Below are 20492 nucleotides of genomic sequence, written 5' to 3'. Positions count from 1 at the left end.
AAGAGGCCATCAGAGGGTGAAGATGCTTGGTTCTGACCTCCGTCATGCAGGTACTACTGGAACTAGTTGGGGTGTGCGGTGGTACCCAAACTGACAGATGATAGGAACTTTCTGTCCCTTCTTCAGGAAAGCCTTCTCTGGTCAGGCAACAGAGGTCTGGAAGGTGTCTGCTGTTACAGAATCTTATACTTCTCCTTCACAGCATCCATCACACCCTCACGACAGTTTGTTTTTGTCATTGTTCGATGCGTGTCTTCCACGTGACTGCTTTGCTTACCACTGCATCCTTAGCTTTATCACAAAGATTGGTTCATATGAGGCAATTTAAATGTTTGATGAATTGTGTAAATTCTCAGGGGAGAGGGCAGGGTTGTGTTTTTTGTTTGTTGTCTATCTGTTTTTTCCTTTGGTGTTGTGTAGCACTTGAAGCAAATCAGCAGCCTCAACACTCAATTAAGTCCTTTCTGAAAGAGCCCATACCTCACTCATTAGGAACCCTGCATGATGGAGTAGCTGAAGCCACCTGAGAGGCGCCTTCCGTTTCTTTTCTTGCTAGGCTTAAATGTGAACTCAACAAGTGCTACGTGAAAATAGATTTTCTTTGATGTCACCTTGTAGAGGGCTTTTAGACTAACCATTTAAAGTTGTGGAGAGGGAACTAAATTCGTTTTGACTTTTCTCTTATTTATATTTAAAACAGTAGTTCTCAAAGTGTGGTCTTGGACCAACATCATTGAAATGCAAATCCTTAGACCTCAGTACACCTGATGAATCAGAAACCGTGGGGTTGGGGCTCAGCAACCTGTGAATTAATGTCTTCCAGGTGATTCTGATGCATGCCCAAGTTTTAGAACTACTCTCTCAAACCAAAGTTTAAGTCCACTTTAAGGATCAAGAGTCTACTTGGCTACCTGTGACAGTAAAGCCCAGACTATTAGATGCTCATTCCATGGCTCTATGCCCTGCCTGGCCTGTATATCCCCCCCGCAATTTACAGTGTTGTGGAAAGCCCAGCAAGGCACATATTTGGCACCTGTGCCCTTATGGGAACATCCTTGGGGCATTACGATAAGATGAGCATCTGAAAGTAAAGTTTATTCATTAAACACACCAAGTAGGCAGTAGCACCTACTGATAGATGACATCAGAATGACAACCTAAGAAGGCTGTTTCTCAAAAGGAGGGTTACATTTTGCATACCGTGCTTTCGGGGGAGTACAGGGTGAGCCGGCACCTCTCAATACATACTTGTTACTGTTCTGAATTTTCAGGTCATTACATTAGTAGTGGGATCCTGCATTTTGGTGCAGAAAAAGTACCACCAAGTGCCAATTTTCTCCAAATTAAACCTCAATGACACAAGTAAAGTCGTTAAACTAAGGGAGGGCGGGGCGGCAGATGCAGCAGATAACCTGGCTGGGACTACTTTCTTTTGCCAAGGTCGGGCTCTACTCTTTCCTTCCCTCACTCCCTCTAAGCTCCTGGGGCCTCCTCTTCCTCGCGTCCCCTCGGTCAGGCGGCTCGGCCCTTCAACATCAGAAGTGGCCACCGCGCCGGCTCGGAAAGAAGGCGAACACACAGCCCGGGACGCGCGCTCTCTCAGAGTCAGCGGAGAAGCCGGGACCCAGGAAGGCTGCCCCCGCGCGGCGCTCGGACACAAACCAGCTACCGACACCCAGACACCGCCTCCACCCGGCCTCACGCCCACGGCCCCGCCCCCTGCTGCCGCGCGTAGATAAACGCTGGGCGACCGCGGCGCTGCCGCAGGCGTGCGGCGTGCAACTCGCAACCAATGAGATGCCAGGAACCAAAAGCAGTAACCAATGAGACGCTGGGAGGGCCCGGGTGGCCGACCAATCGCGACGCTGCGCACCCGGATGTGCTTGCCAGTTGTGAAGCCCATCTGTGGGCAAGTGTGAGGGGTTCCGCACGTGGGGCTGGGGCTGGGGCTGGGGCTGGCAGCCGGCAGGAGGGCTGAGTGTGTGTTTGGTTCAGTGTGTCGTGCGTGGGGGTGGTGTGTAAGCGTCGTCTCCTTAGGGTTTGAGCGGGGGAGAAATCAATGTGGTCATTAGTCGTGGAAAGAATTCCACCGAGGGTGCCGGGACCAGCGTGCGTGGAAGCCCATCCGATGGTACCTCACAGGGACTAGGAGAGACGAGCCTGGTCGGACAGTGAGAATATGAACCTCTTACCTAAGAGCTCCAAGGAGTTTGGCTCCGTGGACTATTGGGAGAAGTTCTTCCAGCAGCGAGGAAAGAAAGCTTTCGAGTGGTACGGAACCTACCTGGAACTGTGCGGCGTGCTGCACAAATACATCAAACCCAGGGAAAAGGTACGCGCGGCCTGGCGGTCCTGAGTGTGTGCTCGGGAACGTGGCAGATGATAACTTTACTCCTGGTGGATAGAGACAGGCGTGAGGGCGCTAATTGGGCCCATGTTTTCAGGCTTCTCCGCGTCATTCCGGCCCAAAGTAGGCAATTTCAAAATGTTCTTGTAAAGGCTTTCGGATAACAGACATGCGGCGCCCAGCTCACCGCTGAACTAATAGGCTCATTGGGACAGTGACTTCGTTAGTTGGGCAACCTAGGTATGGCCTCCTAGAGAGACCCTGTGCTTTTCTGTCACCGTCCATCCGTGTAGAGCAGACAGTACCTGTGGCTTTACTGACACAGGAATCTGTTAGCCAAATCGTTGTTGTGGGCACACTGAATTGCAGGCACTGTGCTCAGCCCATAAGCAACAAGAGCAGCAAGGCGTAAACCTTCCGGAAGTGACAAGTGGTCAATGCAACGACGGGGTGGATAGAGATGGAATTGTACTGGAGGTAGGAAAAAAGGAAGGGAGCAAACTAACCTTCGTGGAGGATGTGCCAGACATGCTGGGTGCTGCGTGTGTGTGTGTGTGTGTGTGTGTGTGTGTGTGTCCAGGAGTTGAATTCTCATAATAAACTCTGTCAGGTTCATTCATGTAGGACATGGAAGCTGAGGCTCTGAGATCCAGTTTCTTGCCCAAGATCATACATGTAGTATGTGGTCACATGGGAGTTTAAACTCAGGCCCATCTAGTCCCAGCGTATGCACTTCTCACCAAACTTTTCCAGAGATGGTGACATTGGGATGGAGCTTTGAAGGATGAGTGGGCGATTGCTCCATAGAGAGGGAGGCAACGACCCGTCTTTTAAGCTTGGCTTTGGAAAATAGCGGAATACCTTAGGTGGACCTGAAGGCATGAGTGGAATAGGATTTTGCCACAACTAGGTTTTCAGTAGTAAAACAGGAGATTTGAACTCTACTGTATTTTGATTGTGTGACTTCCTATCAGTTCTTGAGTAATAAATGCTTTCTTCAGAGAAAAGAACAAACAGGATTTGTTTGTTTTTGCAGTATGGAAAGTCTATTTATACATAACTTGCATTGTTGTGGCTGAATGTGGTTTTCACTTGTGAGTTTCTCTAACCATTAGTGTTTCAACATAGAGCCTAGAATCACCTCTGTAACGGTGCTCCGTCCTGTGCATAGCATCCGCACCTTCTGAAAACTTGCACCAGCCAAGGCGAGACTTGATCCCGGGAAGTACGTGCAGGTCATTCCGTTGCCTTGATCACTTTCGTCTTGTTGGCTTTTTCCCTCAGGTGCTGGTGATTGGGTGCGGTAACTCAGAGCTAAGCGAACAGCTGTATGATGTGGGCTATCAGGATATAGTGAACATTGACATCAGTGAGGTGGTCATCAAGCAGATGAAGGAACGCAATGCCAGCCGCCGGCCCCAGATGAGCTTCTTGAAGATGGACATGACCCAGATGGAGTTTGCCGACGCTTCGTTCCAGGTGGTGTTGGACAAGGGCACCCTGGACGCTGTGCTGACAGATGAGGAGGAGAAGACCCTGCAACAAGTGGACAGGATGCTGGCTGAGGTTGGCCGTGTCCTGCAGGTGGGCGGTCGCTACCTCTGCATCTCCCTGGCTCAGGCTCACGTCCTGAAGAAAGCAGTGGGTCACTTCTCTCGGGAGGGGTGGATGGTGAGGGTGCACCAGGTGGCCAGCAGCCAGGACCAGGTGTTGGAAGCAGAGCCTCGGTTCTCCCTGCCTGTGTTTGCCTTCATCATGACCAAGTTCAGGCCGGGCCCTGGCTCTGCCCTTCAGATCTTTGAGCTCTGTGCTCAGGAGCAGGGCAAGCCTGTGCGGCTGGAGAGTGCCGAGCGGCTGGCCGAGGCGGTGCGGGAGCGGCAGCAGTATGCCTGGCTGTGCGGCCAGCTGTACCGCAAGGCCGGGCTGGGGAGTGTCTCTCTGGACTTGTGCGATGGGGACACAGGGGAGCCACGCTACACCCTCCACGTGGTGGACAGCCCCGCTGTGAAACCATCGCGGGACAATCATTTTGCCATTTTCATCAGTGAGTTGGGATTGCGCCCTCTCTTCCCTGGAGGGGCTGGCTCTGAGGGGCTGGGGCTTTGGTGGTGGGTGTGGCTTGGCTGGTTTTATCTTGCCGGGGGTGGCACTTTAAGAAGTGAGACCAGCCAGGGCGTGAGGGAGGGGGCACAGCAGCTATCCGGCTACCTGCTTAGATTTGGGGCTTATTTCTTCACATCTCCCTTTGGAAAGGCCTGATGACATGTGAGAATGGATTTGGTAGGGAGGACAGAGAGTGACACAGTTAAGTATAGGTACGTCTCATATTATAGAGATAGGAGTTACTTTGTCACATGGAGTCACGGGAGTGACAGAGTCCCAGCTCTGGAGCCTGTGAGCTGTGTGACCTGGGGACGTTTCTGTGCTTCTCTGTTGAATATAGGGAGAGTAGTAGCTAAAAAAGTGACTGTTTGGGTTTCAGTTCTGGCTCGGTCACTTCCTGGTGGTGTGACTTTGGACATTCCTTTCCTTTCTATGCCTCAGTTTCCTCATCTCTAAAGTAAGGTCAACTGTGTTGTGTAGTTTTGAGAAGTGTAAACTCTCTCAGAATGGTGCCTCACACATGGTAAGTGCTTTATAAACATCAGTGTCATTATTGAAGGGTGTTAAGTGATACCAGATTGGCTCAGTAATGATCAGAAGAGAGAATGAGGAAATGCCTTCAGAAGTAGGAAATTATGGACAAAATGCAAGATTTTGAAGTCATCATGCTGGTAATTTGCTGACAACTGAGCCATTTTCCCAAGTATTCCATAATTCTACCTGTCCACCAATGAAAACAAATAATAGTACAGCGGATACAGCCATGGAGGGTGGGGCTGGACTGCCTGGGTTTGAATCCCAGCTTCCCCATTTAGTAGCTGTGTGAACTTGTGCAAATAGCTTAACTTCTGTGTCTCAATTTCCTTGGAGTCGTAATATTACTAGGAGTAATAATACTACCTGTATCTTAAGACTGTTGTGAGTAATGAATTAGTTTCTGTTTATAAGTTTCTTGAAATAATGCCTGGCATGTAACAAGCGTTAGTATCATTGCTATTTTTTTTTTTTGCACTAGGTACCTGCCTCTCTCCCCTTATATACATGTAATGTGGGACCTACCATGTGTCTGATGGCTTCTTTGCTCAGGGAATTGATAGCCCTCACTGGGTCACAGTTGGAAGGGTTGCTTGTCCTGTGCAGGGCCTGACTCTCTGCTCTGTAGTTCCTATTGGCTGGGGCTTGAACAACTCTTCCCGGGACTTCGTGTCACCAGGTGCCTCTTTCCAGTCCCCCAGGGTCGCGAGACCGAGTGGCTCTTTGGCATGGAGGAGGGTCGGAAGCAGCTGGCAGCCAGCGCAGGCTTCAGGAGGCTGATCACCGTGGCCCTTCACCGAGGTCAGCAGTACGAAGGCATGGACAGCATCCAGGCCGAGCTGTCAGCCAGAGTCCTGGAGCTGGCCCCTGCCGGGATGCCCACCCAGCAGCAGGTAACAGAGCTTCGGCAGCAGCATACACGGATCTCTAGACAAGTCGTATTAGCAGCCAGGAAGGCGGAGGGTGTCTTGGAAGGAGCTAGGACCAGTGTCTGTGCCCCTGTCTATTCCTGGAGGGCATGTCAACAGCTGCGAGCTAAGTGGGCAGAGCTTATGTTCTCTTGCCCCGGGCAGTGAGAGGAAGGTGAGCGGTGGCTTTTCTTGAGATCATTGAGACCCAGGGTAGCATCTGTGTGTGTGGGGCCTCGAGACTCCTCATAGATGGCACGGAGGAAATGCTGTCCACCTTGCAGGCTCCAGCTCTTTCTACTGTGGATTGTACAGACTGTGTTTCTCTTTTCCCTCTTTGTGCAGGCCTTCCTTGACCATTTTCCTTCTTAGAATCCTTATTATCTGATTGGAGAATGGAAAAGAGCCATACAGCTTAGGTTAGTTTTCAGGATATTAACATTGCTGGTAAGGAAACTGAAGGTTTTTGCCAAAAGAGTGATGTGGTATTGTCCATTGACACTGTCTTGTTCCATCCTGCTCAGGGTAGCAAAAAGGTGACTTTATTGCAGGTACTTTATAGTGAGGAATTTATCTTTGACAGGAAAGCCAAGGTGCCTGGAGGCCCTTTGCAGTAGTGACAGATCTGAAAAGATGAACCTAGACCCCTGGTTCTCACCTGTGCTTCTGCTCACTAGGCTGACTTGTGTTTACAGATGAATGTGTGTTTGATTCTTCCTGGCAGACTTTGCTATTGGTCCATCAGAGATATAGATCCTGTAGGGAGGTTCATTTGTGACCTTCTCTCCAGGGCCTGCATCTCTGCAGAGTCAGCAGTCCCTGGGATTCTCTTGGAAATCTTTAAAAAGAAATAGTTGTAGGGGCACTTGGGTGGGTCAGTTGGTTAAGCATGACTCTGGATATTGACTCAGGTCATGATCTCATGGTTTGTGAGTTTGAGCCCTCATGGGTTCTGTGCTGATGGTGCGGAGCCTGCTTGGGATTCTCTCTCTCTCTCTCTCTCTCTCTCTCTCTCTTTCTCTCTCTCTGCCTCTCCCCAACTTGTGCTGTGTCTTTCTCTCAAAATAAATAAAAACTTTTAAAAAATTAAAAAGAAATAGATGTAAAGATTGGGAAAGGTTATGGAAAAGTCTAGGGGGAAAATACAGTTTTCTCTTAATTTTTTTCTCCTGTTTAGAAAAATGGGGGAAAAGATGTGAATAATTGAGGGAAGGGAGAAATTAATTCAAACTTGGAATGGTTGCTTTCCCTGTGGATTTGTTATCTTTATCCCTGTTCTGATTCCTTCTTTCATAGTTAGCCCCCTGCTGTGCATTCCCTCTAGCATTTATGGAAAGCCCTTTTAAGGATTCCTATTGAAAAACTCATGTTTTTCTTTTTCTTTTTTAAATTTTTTAAAGTATATTTATTTATTTTTGAGAGAGAGAGAGAGTGAGCGAGCATGGGCAGGGGGTGGGCAGAGAGAGAGAGAGAGAGAGAATTCCAAGCAGACTCTGTGCTGTTAGCGTGGAGCTTGACACGGGGCTTGATCCCACGAACCGTGAGATCATGACTTAAGCCGAGATCAAGAACTGGATGCCTAACCGTCTGAGCCACCCAGGTGCCCTGAGAAACTCATTGTCTTCTTAGGGAGAACCAATTGGATTTCACTAATGGTTTCAGGGATCTTTATGTGTTCAACTGGTTTTCGAAAAAGTGAATTAAGCCTTTTGTGATCTATCGAAAAGCTGTAGAAAAGTTCTTTAATAGAAAGGCAAGTCTTTAGGTTCTTGCTGCCCAGAAGCTTGATAGGAGGATTCCATGACAGGATTAAAATTTCTCCTGTTTCTTGATTGAGCTGGTGTTTGACCGTATCTCTGTTACATCTTCAGGTGCCCTTTCTGTCTGTGGGTGGGGACATTGGGGTCCGGACCGTTCAGCACCAAGCCTGCAGTCCCTTGAGTGGCAACTATGTCGTCGAGGACGTGCAGGGGGATGACAAGCGCTACTTCCGGCGGCTGATCTTCCTCAGCAACAGGAATGTGGTGCAGTCAGAAGCTAGGTTGCTGAAGGATGTGTCCCACAGAGGTGAGGTGTCATCACACATGACCCAAGCGGTCATGGCATGGACTCTCCACTTGGGGTGGTCAGAAAGTGTTGGGAGCTTGGCCGAGTTGTAGGACAGACCTGGGTACGTGTGATCAGAGGCTCTTCGAGTTGTCCTGTTACCATCTGGACTCAGTCTAAGTGACAATAAACAGAACAGAGGTATGTTTTGTTCTTGAGCAAAGACTCTGAAATGATAAGGAGCTGGGGTGGTAGCTTACCAAATAAATGTGATCGTCACTTTAATGCCTTCAGCGTAGAGGCCATCTGTTTCGCACATTGCTCCTTATGCATCTGTATATTCATTCAGTAAGGCTCTGTGAGGGGAGCCACAAGCATGGAGGGTACAGGTGAACCCTGCCCTCCTTCACAGCACACCCCCTAGCATGTTTTAGAGAGGGCATTAGAGTTGGTGGGTACTTAGAGGTCATCTAGTCCAGTGCTATTCAGTAGAACTTTCTGAAATGGAGGGAGGGTTTAATATCCACTTAGCTGCCCAAATGGTAACCGTTAACCATATGTGGCTGCTGAGCATGTGGAATGTGGCTGGGGTAACTAAGGAACGAATCTTTAATTTATTTAATTGTAATTAAGTTACATTTACAATTCAATGGCCACAGGTGGCTAGTGGCTACAATATTGGACTGTGAAGATCCAGGCCAGGTCCTTTAGGATCCCTTTTAAGCAGTCTCCCAGATGCCACTCAGAAACTCCCACTGGTGGGGAAAACAAGAGTTTGTTTCACCTGCTATGTTCGCCAGTTGTGTATGTTTGTATTATAAAAGCAATACTGCTCAGTGTAATCCGTTCGAAAATCAATGTATACAGTGAAAAATGAGCATCTATTTACTATATACCAGAGGGAAGGAGTGGGGCCTTTATAGATTTTTCCCTTTGGTGAGCACTTATGATTTCCTCGTCTAGCAGGGCAGTGTGTATTACTGTCTGTATGGTACAGTGGAGGGATGATAGGCGTTGGAGACAGGCAGTCCCGGGTTCACATTCTGTCTGCACCTCCTGCTGATACTGGGACTAATTATTAACTCTTCAGATCCTCAGTTTTTCCATCTGCCTAATATGGGAATTATAAGGTCGTTATAAGAGTTAAATAATTAGAAGTTGTAGCAGAGTCATAGAGGAGGTAATTAGTAATTTTAAGTCCTTCTCTAAAAGGATTTGTGAATAGACTTACCCTGTTAGTGGCCTTATATTTCTCAGGGCAAAGGGGCTAGGACTCCTCAGTTTAGTTTTCCCAGGTTTTTGGGTGTGTTTTTGCCACTTTTCCTTTTTTGAGTCTCTGGTATCCAATGGTATGTGTTAAATGTTTAACAATTGTATTTTGGGGGCAAAAAGCCCTGATGTATACTGTTTGCCAATTTCTGTGGCATAATAAAGGCCACCACAGGCAGATTTCAAACTACCAACATGTCAACCGTGTCACAAAATTTGTGTATATTTATCAGTTGGGTTCTTGAGTTGGATCAAGCTAGCTACAGCACAATGCTGCTGGTAAGTCTTGCTTTCCCCGGACTGGGGTGCTAAGCATAGTACCTCATTATCTCTATCTCTCATTTAGCCCAGAAGAAACGGAAAAAGGACAGGAAGAAGCAGCGGCCCGCTGACACTCCGGAGGACCTCCCTGCAGCCCCGGGGCAGTCCATTGACAAGAGTTACTTGTGCTGTGAACACCACAAAGCAATGATTGCTGGCCTTGCCCTGCTGAGAAGCCCGGAGCTGCTCCTAGGTAAGTGGGGTGCACTGCCTCCCAGTCAGAGCAAGTAAGGTTACAGACCAGTCTGACAGCAGCCATTGCAGACCAACAAATGCACATGTATTTATATCTTTCTTCTTCCTGACCATCTTCTAAGTTTATCAGTCACTTTTCCCTCAAACTCAAATTGTAATCTTGAAATGGCTACATGTGTTGATGTCTAAATTCTATTAGAATTCTATTAGAATTCTATTTTGTTCATTTATTTAAAATATTAAGGTATAACATATATTTGGGGAGATACATAAAGTACACATTATAAGTATTTCAGTTTTGCTGAGTGCTTGCATATGTATCTACTCCTGCAACCAGTGGAGCATTTAAAAATCATGACTCCAGAAATGGCCTTTGTACTTTAGGAGAATTTCTGGGTTATCAGTAATGCATCATTTGAGCAGCAGATGCAGTTCTTTCTTAAATTTTTACTTAAACAAAAAGCCATGTTGTTGGTAGTACAGTAATAGCCGTATTACTAATAACAGGTTTGGATCTGACCACAGTAGCAAAAATGTTCATGTTCCTGTCTAGATTGTCACTGTCTTTACCAAGAGTCCTGACTATGTCTTGTTGAAACACCCTGTCTCGGTATTCTATGTCCCTAGAGTGTCAGTTCTTATGTTTAATCCTCAGACGTTGATCTATGTTTAACGTCTCCTTTTGGTGATTCTTTCTTGTTTCTTGTCTACTTCTATCCCCCTGTGTTTTTTGTGGTTTCTCTGTACTTAGGACTAGGATGTGGGCCTTTGTTTTCCTGTGATTTCTGGAACTTGGATTTATTGCCCTCACTTGGTTGATGTGTCTGAGAGGGCAGTTGTGGCCTTTGAGTTGAAAGCTGGGCAGAGGGCATTGCATCTACACTGCCTTGTGATCATGAGCAAGATGTTGGCTGTTGTCCCTCTCAATTCCTAGGGGGAGTCTAATGCTCATGGTGGGGACTCTTGGTATGATGTCAGCTGAGTGCCTTGGGACTTTAAGGGTCCCCAAAGAACCATGTACTGGTCCCTCTTCTGGATCTAGTAAAGGAAGGATTGTGAGGCCAAGGTTGAGTTTTCAGATGTAGATGTCAGATTGGCTCCTGCGTTTTTGGGATGAGACGGAGAAGCTAGGCCTTTAAATCTTGTATCCTCTGGGCAGAGCCAGTGATCCGACTCCCCCTGCCCTCTTTACTCTCCCCGAGGCTGGTACAAAACTGTTCATGAGAAGATAGTAAAATGATGCTTTCTTCCTTTATTGCAGAGACCCCACTGGCATTGTTGGTGGTAGGCCTGGGCGGGGGCAGCCTCCCTCTGTTTGTCCACGATCATTTCCCGAAGTCCTGCATTGATGCTGTGGAGATCGACCCCTCCATGTTGGAAGTGGCCACCCAATGGTTTGGCTTCTCCCAGAGCGACCGGATGAAGGTCCACATTGCAGATGGCCTGGACTATATTACCAGCCTGGCGGGAAGAGAAGGTACTGCAATTGGAGAACTTGGAGGGATGTTGAGGGAAGAGTAATCCAAGCTTGGCAGACCTGCAAGGGCTTCTAGAATTCCTCTGTAAGAGAGCAGCGTTAGGATCGTCCCAGTCTTTCACCTGTTCATTTCTTCATTCATTGGTGGACATATCGATTCAGTAAATATAGAGTGCTAGCCATATGCTCAATACTGTGCTAGGAGAACTCACTTCTGGGACGCCTGGGTGGCTCAGTTGGTTAAGCGTCTGACTCTTGATTTCGGCTCAGGTCATGATGTCATGGTTGTGAGATCGAGCCCGACATTGAGCTCTACGCCAGGCGTGGAACTTACTTAAGATTCTCTATCTCCCTCTCTCCCTCCCCTTCTCTCTCTCTCTCTCTCTCTCTCTCTCTCTCTCTCTCTCTCCCCCAAATAAATAAATAAATAATAAAAACAACAACAATGAAAAACCCCACACCGTTTCTGCCCTTGTGGCACTAACAGATCAGTGGGCTTCTCTCCTGATTCTCTTCTGACCCTGTGTCGTTGCCACTTCCTCACTTTCCCATGGAACCTAACGTCTGTAGTCAGGTGAGTAGAAGGGGAAAAAGATTTGGGGTGTGTGTCAGGAGGTGTTTTGTAAATCTTTCAGCTGGAGGTGAAGCCAGAGATAGCGTGCGTGTAGCCCGGTGACTAAACCTGTGGGGCGCTGGGCAGTGGCTGCAGACGGGTGTTTGGTGGTTGTAACCACCGGGTAAGGGCTGCTCCGGGCAGCGCGTGAGTAGAGCCTGAAGATGCTGCTAAACATCCTACAGTGCCCAGGACGGCCACCCACGACAAAGAATCGTCTGGCCCCAGATGGCAGTCGTGCTGAGGATGTGAAACTCTGATATAGATGCCACTCGGCGGGGATTCTGATGGAGTGAAGGCTCCGTTTTGCTCTAATGATTCGTATCCCAGACGGAGGACAAAAGGCATGTTAATGTTCTGCGGTCGCTCCTCTGGTCCTTCTGCCACTTTACATGTAGGCTCCCGTGACTGGTGCTTTCCGGAGTGTGTGTCCCTCAGGGAGAAGTCAGTCAGGCTGGTCCAGGTTTAAGGGAACCTGGGGAGCTTAGGCCACCCACCCTTCCTGGCCTGCCCGTTCCATACCTGATACTCTGGCTCTCGCTGGATTAAAGTAGCTCCCAGGAGGGTGTGGCAAATCAGGATGCTGGGGGTGAGTCCTTTGGTGCTGGGTGGACAGATGGTGCGTTCACGGTCATTGCAAACTGAACTGAACTATATCAGAGTTTCACAGGTTACCTGTCTGAGTCTGGGGCCAGTGTGGGGGCCCAGGCCCAACCTAGCCAATACATGGGAAACACTTAAAACCGTGCTAGGCTCCTGGCAGGCACTTCGTGCGTGATGTGTTGCCATTGTGACTGCCTGTCGGTCAGTGTTGAACAGCCTGGCGATCATGTCTAACAGCCACCTTCCAGATTGTTGGAGGGCTCAGTGCTACAAATGTGGGCAATGGTCGTCCTTGGACTTTGATGAGCCAACATGTTCTGCTAAGAAACCAAAATGAGATCTGTGCTGTGGATACTAACAGGCTTGTAGGAGTCCTAAGTCAAGATTTATTAATTAATGAATAATCATTATCATAGTCTCAAAGTTTGCTAAAAGTCAGTAGCATTGCAGACTTACCCCTTGTAAAAGACATTCCCATCATACAAAGGAGTGCATCTGGTTCATAATCAGGTCTTTCTCACCCATTTAGCAAATCTGTCTTTCCTGAGTCACCTGTTGTTCAATTAACTAGAAAAGATATACCAACTTTAATTTGAGAACGTTTTTGTCCTGCAAACATTTGCTGGGTCAGTCCCTAAAGGCTTAGGCAGCTGCTTTGCCTAGATCAATGGTTCTCAACTCTGCCTGTATTTAGAATTACCTGGCAGTTTAAGAAAAATACCAGAAGCTTCCCATCTCCCCTCCCCATCTGTTCCTTCCCTGTCCAGTGTTTTTGACTCAGTTTATTAGGAACGGAGCCCAGGTTTCTAAGTGTTTAGAACATTCCCAGTCTCTAATGTTCTGCTACGTCAAAATACTGGTACAAATGGACCCTTCATCAAGTAGTAATCAAGCTAGAGGACACCATTAATGTGTTTGGAAGCCTTTTGAAAGTGCCTCTTTTTTAATGTTTGTTTATTTTTGAGAGAGAGAGAGAGAGAGAGAGAGAGAGAGAGAGAGACGGTGCGAGCAGGGGAGAGACAGAGAGAGGGAGACACAGAATCTGAAGCAGGCTCCAAGACGCAGGGCTTGAACCCACAAACCATGAGATCATGACCTGAGCTGAAGTCAGATGCTTAACTGAGCCATCCAGGCACCCCTGGAAAGTGCTTTCAAATGTGGAAGAAGGTGAGATGAATGCCCTGTCTCTCAGGTGGGGTGCTCACAGTAAAACCCTGACTGACAATGACTCCCCTGACAGTGACATCAGTGCCCTTACAGGCGAACCACAGCCTCCACATCATCCTAACTGAGCCGCTTGCGGCCCCCACAGGTCACAGGGGAGATGCGGTGTAGACGTGTAAGTGGTGTCAGGCAGAGACTTGTTTGCTTCTCTTTCCCAGTGCGGCCCCACTACAGCGTCATCATGTTTGACGTAGACAGTAAGGACCCAACACTGGGGATGAGTTGTCCGCCGCCGGCTTTTGTGGACCAGCCTTTCCTGCAGAAGGTCAAAAGCATCTTGACTCCTGAAGGTAGGAAGACAAAGGTTGGGGAGGGAGGAGGGGTGGGTCCTTTAAATTTGTTGTTCTTTTCAAATGAAAAATGCTCATGTCAGAAGTGTGTGGCTCAGTGAGTTGCCCCAAATTGAACACTCTTATTTATTCTCATCAAACACAGAACATTTCCAGCACCCCAGAAAGTCTACCTCTTACTTCCTTCCAGTAACTCATTCTCCTCTCAAGGATAGTGACTATCCTAACTTAAGTTAGCACAGCTTAGTTTTGCCCATTTTTGTTGTTTATATAAATGGAATCTTATGGAATGTGGTCTTTAAGTGTTTGTTTTCTTTCACTCAATATGATGTTTGTGAGATTCATCTATGGTGTTGTGTTTATATTGTTCCTTTATATTGCTGTGTAGTGTCATCGTGTGACACATTCGTGTCTCCATTCTCCTGGTTGTATTGGATTATTTGGGACTTTTATAAGTAGTACTGACCATAACGTTCCAGTAGATGCCTTTTGGTGAAATAGATTTGCAGGTCTGTTGGGCATATATGAAGGCTTGTGGTTGCTAGAACATAGATCACGTGTATGCTCGAGTTTTCTAGGTGCTGCCACAGTTTTACAAAGTGAATGTAGCAATTCACATTTCCACCAGCTTGGTCACGTTAGCTACCATTTGATTTCTTTCCACATGCCCTGGACTAGGCAGAATGGTATTTCCTCTTCATAGCAGCCCATTTTCAAATGAGGAAACTGAAGTAAAGAGACTTTGCCAAGGTGACACAAAGCGACAGCTGGAGCTTCAGCCCAAGTCCTTGCGACTTGGACACTGGAGCTCTCCATCCATATGTTGACAGCCTCCAAGATTTTTTTTTCTTTTTTTTTTTGGTGTCAGGTACTTGGGTGAACAGAGATATTCAGAACCTTAATTGTCACAAGTCAGGTAATATTGGCCCTCTGATTGGCCCTCTCATTATGTACTCCATAAGGTACATGCCAAGAACGTAACATCCCTGTGTTTGTTTGTTTTTTTTCCCCTTGGGGATATTAATTCTTTCTCAAAGCAATTCTTTGGGAAACTGAGGTATAGAGAATGATAAAATAATTTGTTAGCAGCATGGAAGAGGAAAAAATTAACTTGAAGTTTTCTCATAGTTCACATATTCCCCACGCTCTTCTCTCTTTTTATGTGGTGTATTCTGTGCAAACTCAAAGCACTTGTGTTTTCTTAGCCCACCAGTGTCCCTGGGGCAGGAATTGGTATATTTCTAAGCGCGGAACGTTGTCTCCGACGTGTCCCCTGATCTGCAGGATGTGACTCTTTCCTTGCCACACCCTAGGTGTCTTTATCCTCAACCTTGTGTGCCGAGACTTGGGGCTGAAGGACTCAGTGCTGACCGGGCTCAAGGCCGTGTTCCCTCTCCTGTATGTCCGGCGAATTGAAGGTGAAGTAAACGAGATCCTGTTCTGTCAGCTGCACCCGGAGCAGAAACTTTCCACGCCAGAGCTCTTGGAAATGGCCCAGGCCTTGGAGCAGACCCTGCGGAAGCCTGGGAGGGGGTGGGATGACACCTACATACTGTCAGAGATGCTCAAGACCGTGAAGATCGTGTGATTGCTGAGGCCGGGAAGTCTGCTCAGCTTCGTGCCGGACTGGCCTTGGGCTCCTGGCCTGTGAGAGATTGAAGAAATATAATGCACCATATTTTTTAAGCCTCATATTTTTCTTGGTTTCATACTCAGCTGCATGCGACCTCCAGCTTAGCGAGGTTGCCTGAAGATCTGGGAAAATAAAAAATGTCCTTCCCGTCTTGTCCTCTTTAGTTCCACTTGGTTGACCCCCTCTGCTTCCCTGTACTGTGTCTTGGAGCAGGATTCCCAGCTGATGCCTTAACGACTATACAGCAAGCTCCTTAGGATGGAAGACAATCAACTTTGAGCGCTGGTTTGCTTTTGCTTTATCTTCCTCTTGCTTCTGTAGGAATGATCTCCAGGGAGATAGCACAGCATTCTGTGCCAAAAGACTGTAAAAAGAGCAGGATTCCCATAGATGTGAGACAGATTTGACAGAACATCCACTCTGCCTCCCTCCAGATAGAGCTGCCGCTGACATCCCGAGTTTTAAGAATCCAGCTAACCCGCTTTACTAAGCAGCTTTCCCCAGCTATCCAAACCTTGTAGCCTAAGCTGTTCTGTTCTCGGCAGAAGGGGTGGATATAAGTGGCCCCCATAACTGTGCATGTCAGAGACAGAGACTAAAGTCTGTCTAAACCGACTAAAGTCGGTTTACTCACCTTCGCTGAGTGACAGCTGCATGTGGGACCCAGCGTAGAGAGCTGTGGTGGAAGGAAAGGTGGTTAAGAATGGGCAGCAAACATGGATTAGCAATAAAAATTAACATGTTCCAATAACTCCTTAAGTGATTTACATAAGCTGTCTTATTTAATGAGATAAAGGAAAGTTAAGCCAAAACTACATCTAATCCCAGATCTCACTGGAGCCAGAAGCATCAAGCTTGTACAACTGTGAAACCAGCAGTTCCGAGATTGGCTTGAAGTTCATCTCTTCTAATGATGCCAGGGTTGACTTAATGAGCAGTGCCATGGAAAGTACACCTTGTCGCCCTCCACCACCCCAGCTTGCTTCACAGGCCCTTTAAAATGGACTCTGAGCTCTTGAGGTGAAGCATATTTCAAAGACAGGGTGTCATCCATACAGAATGGTGTCAGCCCATTGAAGAAGGATGTGAGGACAGAGTAGAATTTTTGGATTTTACCCATTATAAAAATTTGGTGTTCCTTAGGGGATGATCTACCCTGGAGCCATCCCGTGTCATGCCCCTGCACCTCAAAGGGCCCTAGTTTGGGAATCCTCCACTGTTTTCTACTCTGTAAGTTCATGCAAGGTTAGGATAGGTGATAGGGGAACAGGGTCTGAGTCAAAGGGTCTAGTCTGACTGCCCTTCAGTCCTCTCTTTCTAGCTGTGCTGACTTTTGAATAGCTCATTTGGGTGGCACAGCCAAACTAGGGAATTACCAGAGTGAATGAAGATTAGATCTCAGCTATGTCTGAGGGGAGTTGTCCTGGGAGTTAGGCAGGCTTGTTGGAGAGAAACCTCCTTGGAGGTGGGAAAAGGCCTGCAGGTGTGCCGATAGTTGTGTTAAAAATCGGGGAAGTCTGGCTGTGAAAGAGGAGTGAAGCGGCTGATGCGTGCCTCCAAAGGCTGAAGAAAGACCAGTGGGCAGAAATCACAGTTGTGCAGCTCTCAGCCTAATTTCCTACAAAAAGCCTTGTGCCAATGGAGACCACTTTGCTCACTGGATCACCTGGTGGCTCAGGCCATTTACTCAAACACTAGTCCTGACTCCCCTCACTGTGCTCCCTAAGTTGTGAGGAAAGGGGCTTCTGTGTACAGGCACTGCCCTCGGCCTGTATCCCATCTTTCTCAATGGAGAGCTATCCCCTCTTTTAGGGGGGTGGGGATGAGTTTCCATTTTCTTTTTATTTTTTTATCGAGATGTAATTGGCATACCACATTAATTAGTTTCAGGAGTACAACATGATTATTTGTATATATTGCAAAATGATCACCAAAATAAGTTTAGTTAACATCTAAGAGCTATTCACTTTTACATGGATGACAGGCAGATGAGTCTTTATGAGAATTTTGCCTAACTAGGCACATGAATTCTGGAGTGGGGGAAGCCCATGAACTCAGACACCTTCCAGACTAGGCAAGTAACATGAAGTGAAGTGAGACGTAAAACATAAAGGCTGGGAAGAAGCCCGCGGCAAACCAGAGAGGAAGTGCCCCATCAAAAGGCAGCAGCTGTTCTGAGTGAGCACTGTCCTGGAGCGCTGTGCCAGCACTGCTAGATCTTTTAAGACAAGCAGAAATCCTGAATGTATCTGTGTGTGTGAATTTTAAAATGTTGGCCAATCAGGAAGTATCTTCAAGACCTATTCAACCCATGGGCAGGTAATTTGCGTCTTCCACTCTAGGCGAGCGTCTACAGAGCGCTTGAGAATCTGGCATACACCCAGCTCTGAGAGCATAAAACAGGGAACAAGCTGGGCGCCTGGGTGGCTCAGTCGGTTAAGCGTCCCACTTGGCGCAGGTCATGATCTCAGAGCTTGTGAGTTTGAGCCCCACATTGGGCTCTGTGCTGACAGCCAGGAGTTTGCTTCAGATTCTGTCTCTGTCCCTCTCCCTCTGCTCCTCCTCTGCTTATGCTCTGTCTCTCTGTCCCTCTCTCTCAAATATAAAATAAAACATGAAAAAAAAAAAAAACATGAAAAAGGAGGAAGATGATAGCTACCAGTCTCAAAAGTCTGGGTTATGACCTACATTTTCTGTAATGGCTACTCCTGAGTATAGATCAACTGCCATCCTTGAAGTAGTGCATAATTTTATTTTTATTTTTTGAGAGAGAGAGAGGGGGAGATCATGTGTGTGTTCTTGCTTGCAGGGGAGGGGCAGAAGGAGAGGGAGAGAATCTCAGGCAGGTTCCACTCCCAGTGCAAAGCCCTATGTGGGGCCTCACGACTGTTGAAGATCATGACCTGAGCTGAAATCAAGGGTCAATCAACAGTTGGACATCTAACCAACTGAACTACCAAGGTACCCCGGATAGTGTACAATTTAACTTCCCAGATCTATTGGAGGCTGAATGATAATAAATCACCTTACAACCCTCTCCCCTTCCTGCAGGACCAGTTCTGCAACAATGTAAAATTGGTGACGCTGGCTATTGCCCCTTCTCCACCCTCCCCAACACAACAATTCTTCAGTGTGCCTCCAGTCTTCCATCATGGCTCAGCTTGCTAACTGGGCCACTTCTTGAGCCAATCTTGTGTGTAAACCAGTAGTTCTCGGCTTCACATCGGAGTCATCTGATCTGGTAATAATGGTTCCTACATATGCCCATGTTCTAATCTTCATAACCTATGAATATATTACATTACATGGCAAAGGGGAATTAATGTAGCAGATGCATTTGATTTTGATACTGTAAATCAACTAATAGGGAAGTATTCTTGATTATCTGGGTGGGCCCAACACAATCACAGGGGTCTTGAAATGTAGGAGAGGGAGGCAGAGAAGTCAATGTCAGACTGATGCAATATGAGAAAGACTTAACTGATGGTTGTTGGCTTTGAAGATGGAAAGTCAGCCTCTAGAAGCTGGAAAAGGTGAGAGAACTGAGTGTCCCGTAGAGCCTCCAGGAGGGATTCAAATCTGCCAACACCTTGATTTTAGCTCACTGAGAACTCTTTTGGACTAATGCATTATAGATGTATAAGATAATAAATTTATTTTGTTTTAAGCCAGTAAGTTTGTGGTAAATCATTACAGCAGTAATAGAAAACTAATATACCTGGGAAGCTTTTTTGTGTGTCAACTCTTAGTAACTTTCAAATATGTAGTACAGCATTATTAACTATAGTCACCATGTTGTATATTACATCCCCATGACTTATTTTATAACTGGAATTCTGTACCTTTTGACCCCCTTCACTCATTGCACCTACCTTCCCAGCCCTTGCCTCTGGCAACCCCCAATCTGTTCTCTGTATCTGTGAGCTTGGTTTTAGTGTTTTGTTTCTTGTTTGTTTTTAAGATTCTAGGTGTAAGTGAGAGCATATGGTATTTGTCTTTCTCTGACTTATTTCACTTATTTCACTTATTTTCTGACTTAGCATAATGCTGTCAGGGTCCAGCCATGTTGTCTGAAATGGCAAGATTTCATTCCTTTTTATGGCAGAATAATATTCCAGTGTGTGTGTGTGTGTGTGTGTGTGTCTTCATTTTATTCATTCATCCAATGATAGACATTTAGGTTGTTTCTATACCTTTGGTATTATAAAGCCACAATAAATGGGGGGGGGGTGCATATATCTTTTTGAGTTAGTATTTTAATTTTCTTCAGATAAATACCAAGAAGTGGAATTGCTGGATTGCAAGGTGCTTCAATTTTTAATTTTTTGAGGAACCGCCACACGGTTTTCCATAGTGGCTGCACCAATTTACATTCCCACCAACAGTGTACTATCTGGAAAACTTTAAAAAATACTTAGGTCTAGACCCCACCCCCAGAGATTCTGATTTAAATGGTCTGGGGTACAGCCTATGCATCAGACTTAGCAAAAGTTTTCCAGTGATAACATGCAGCCAAAGTTGAGGAGCACTGAGGTGATGGTTATGTGAGTGGCTATGTTAATCGGCTATGCTATTCCCATTTCTGGCTTAGCTCTGACATGCAACCAGTAACAGTCACTTGATGGGAAATGCTCTTCTCCCACCTTGTCTAAAGAAAAACACATTGTGTTTGCTTTTACTCATAACACTCTCCTACCAGATGTGTTGGGGTTCCCCCCCACATACACCAAGCAATGCTCCAAATCGCCAACACCAATGAGGTGTCATACAGTTCAATTCGGATTGGACACTATCTGCCTGGGGTTAGTGCAGACCTAGAGACTGCCCCGCTCCTTGTGTGCCAGTCTCAAGATTATAAGTCTAAGTTGTCAACTGTGCTTCTGACTGGCCATAAGTCAGAGGTTCCCATGCCCCCTTCAGGTTTGATAA

General features: G+C 46.8%; 1 protein-coding gene across 1 annotated transcript; it reads left to right on the top strand.

Annotated features, from left to right (window-relative positions):
• The first annotated feature begins 1890 nt into the window (after window positions 1-1890).
• METTL13 (methyltransferase 13, eEF1A lysine and N-terminal methyltransferase) lies at window positions 1891-16322 on the top strand. The gene is made up of 8 exons (XM_019424785.2): window positions 1891-2332; window positions 3632-4391; window positions 5678-5877; window positions 7764-7959; window positions 9554-9721; window positions 10985-11200; window positions 13799-13930; window positions 15244-16322. Exons 1-8 carry the CDS (start codon window positions 2180-2182, stop codon window positions 15516-15518), a joined length of 2100 nt encoding a protein of 699 aa, XP_019280330.1. The 5' UTR covers window positions 1891-2179; the 3' UTR covers window positions 15519-16322.
• The last annotated feature ends 4170 nt before the right edge of the window (window positions 16323-20492 follow it).

The sequence above is a fragment of the Panthera pardus genome, unplaced genomic scaffold, assembly GCF_024362965.1.
Source record: "Panthera pardus isolate Hobbes unplaced genomic scaffold, ASM2436296v1 HiC_scaffold_21, whole genome shotgun sequence".
Classification (NCBI taxonomy): Eukaryota; Metazoa; Chordata; class Mammalia; order Carnivora; family Felidae; genus Panthera; species Panthera pardus.
The sequence above is the reverse complement of the archived record's forward strand: the minus strand, read 5'-3'. Positions and strand labels throughout refer to the sequence as shown.

Excerpts from the sequence above, each read along its gene's own strand:
- METTL13 (XM_019424785.2), top strand. The coding sequence starts at position 2,180 with ATGAACCTCTTACCTAAGAGCTCCAAGGAGTTTGGCTCCGTGGACTAT. Across the intron at positions 4,392-5,677 it reads TCATTTTGCCATTTTCATCA|TCCCCCAGGGTCGCGAGACC; the intron begins GTGAGTTGGGAT and ends GCCTCTTTCCAG. Across the intron at positions 9,722-10,984 it reads AAGCCCGGAGCTGCTCCTAG|AGACCCCACTGGCATTGTTG; the intron begins GTAAGTGGGGTG and ends CCTTTATTGCAG.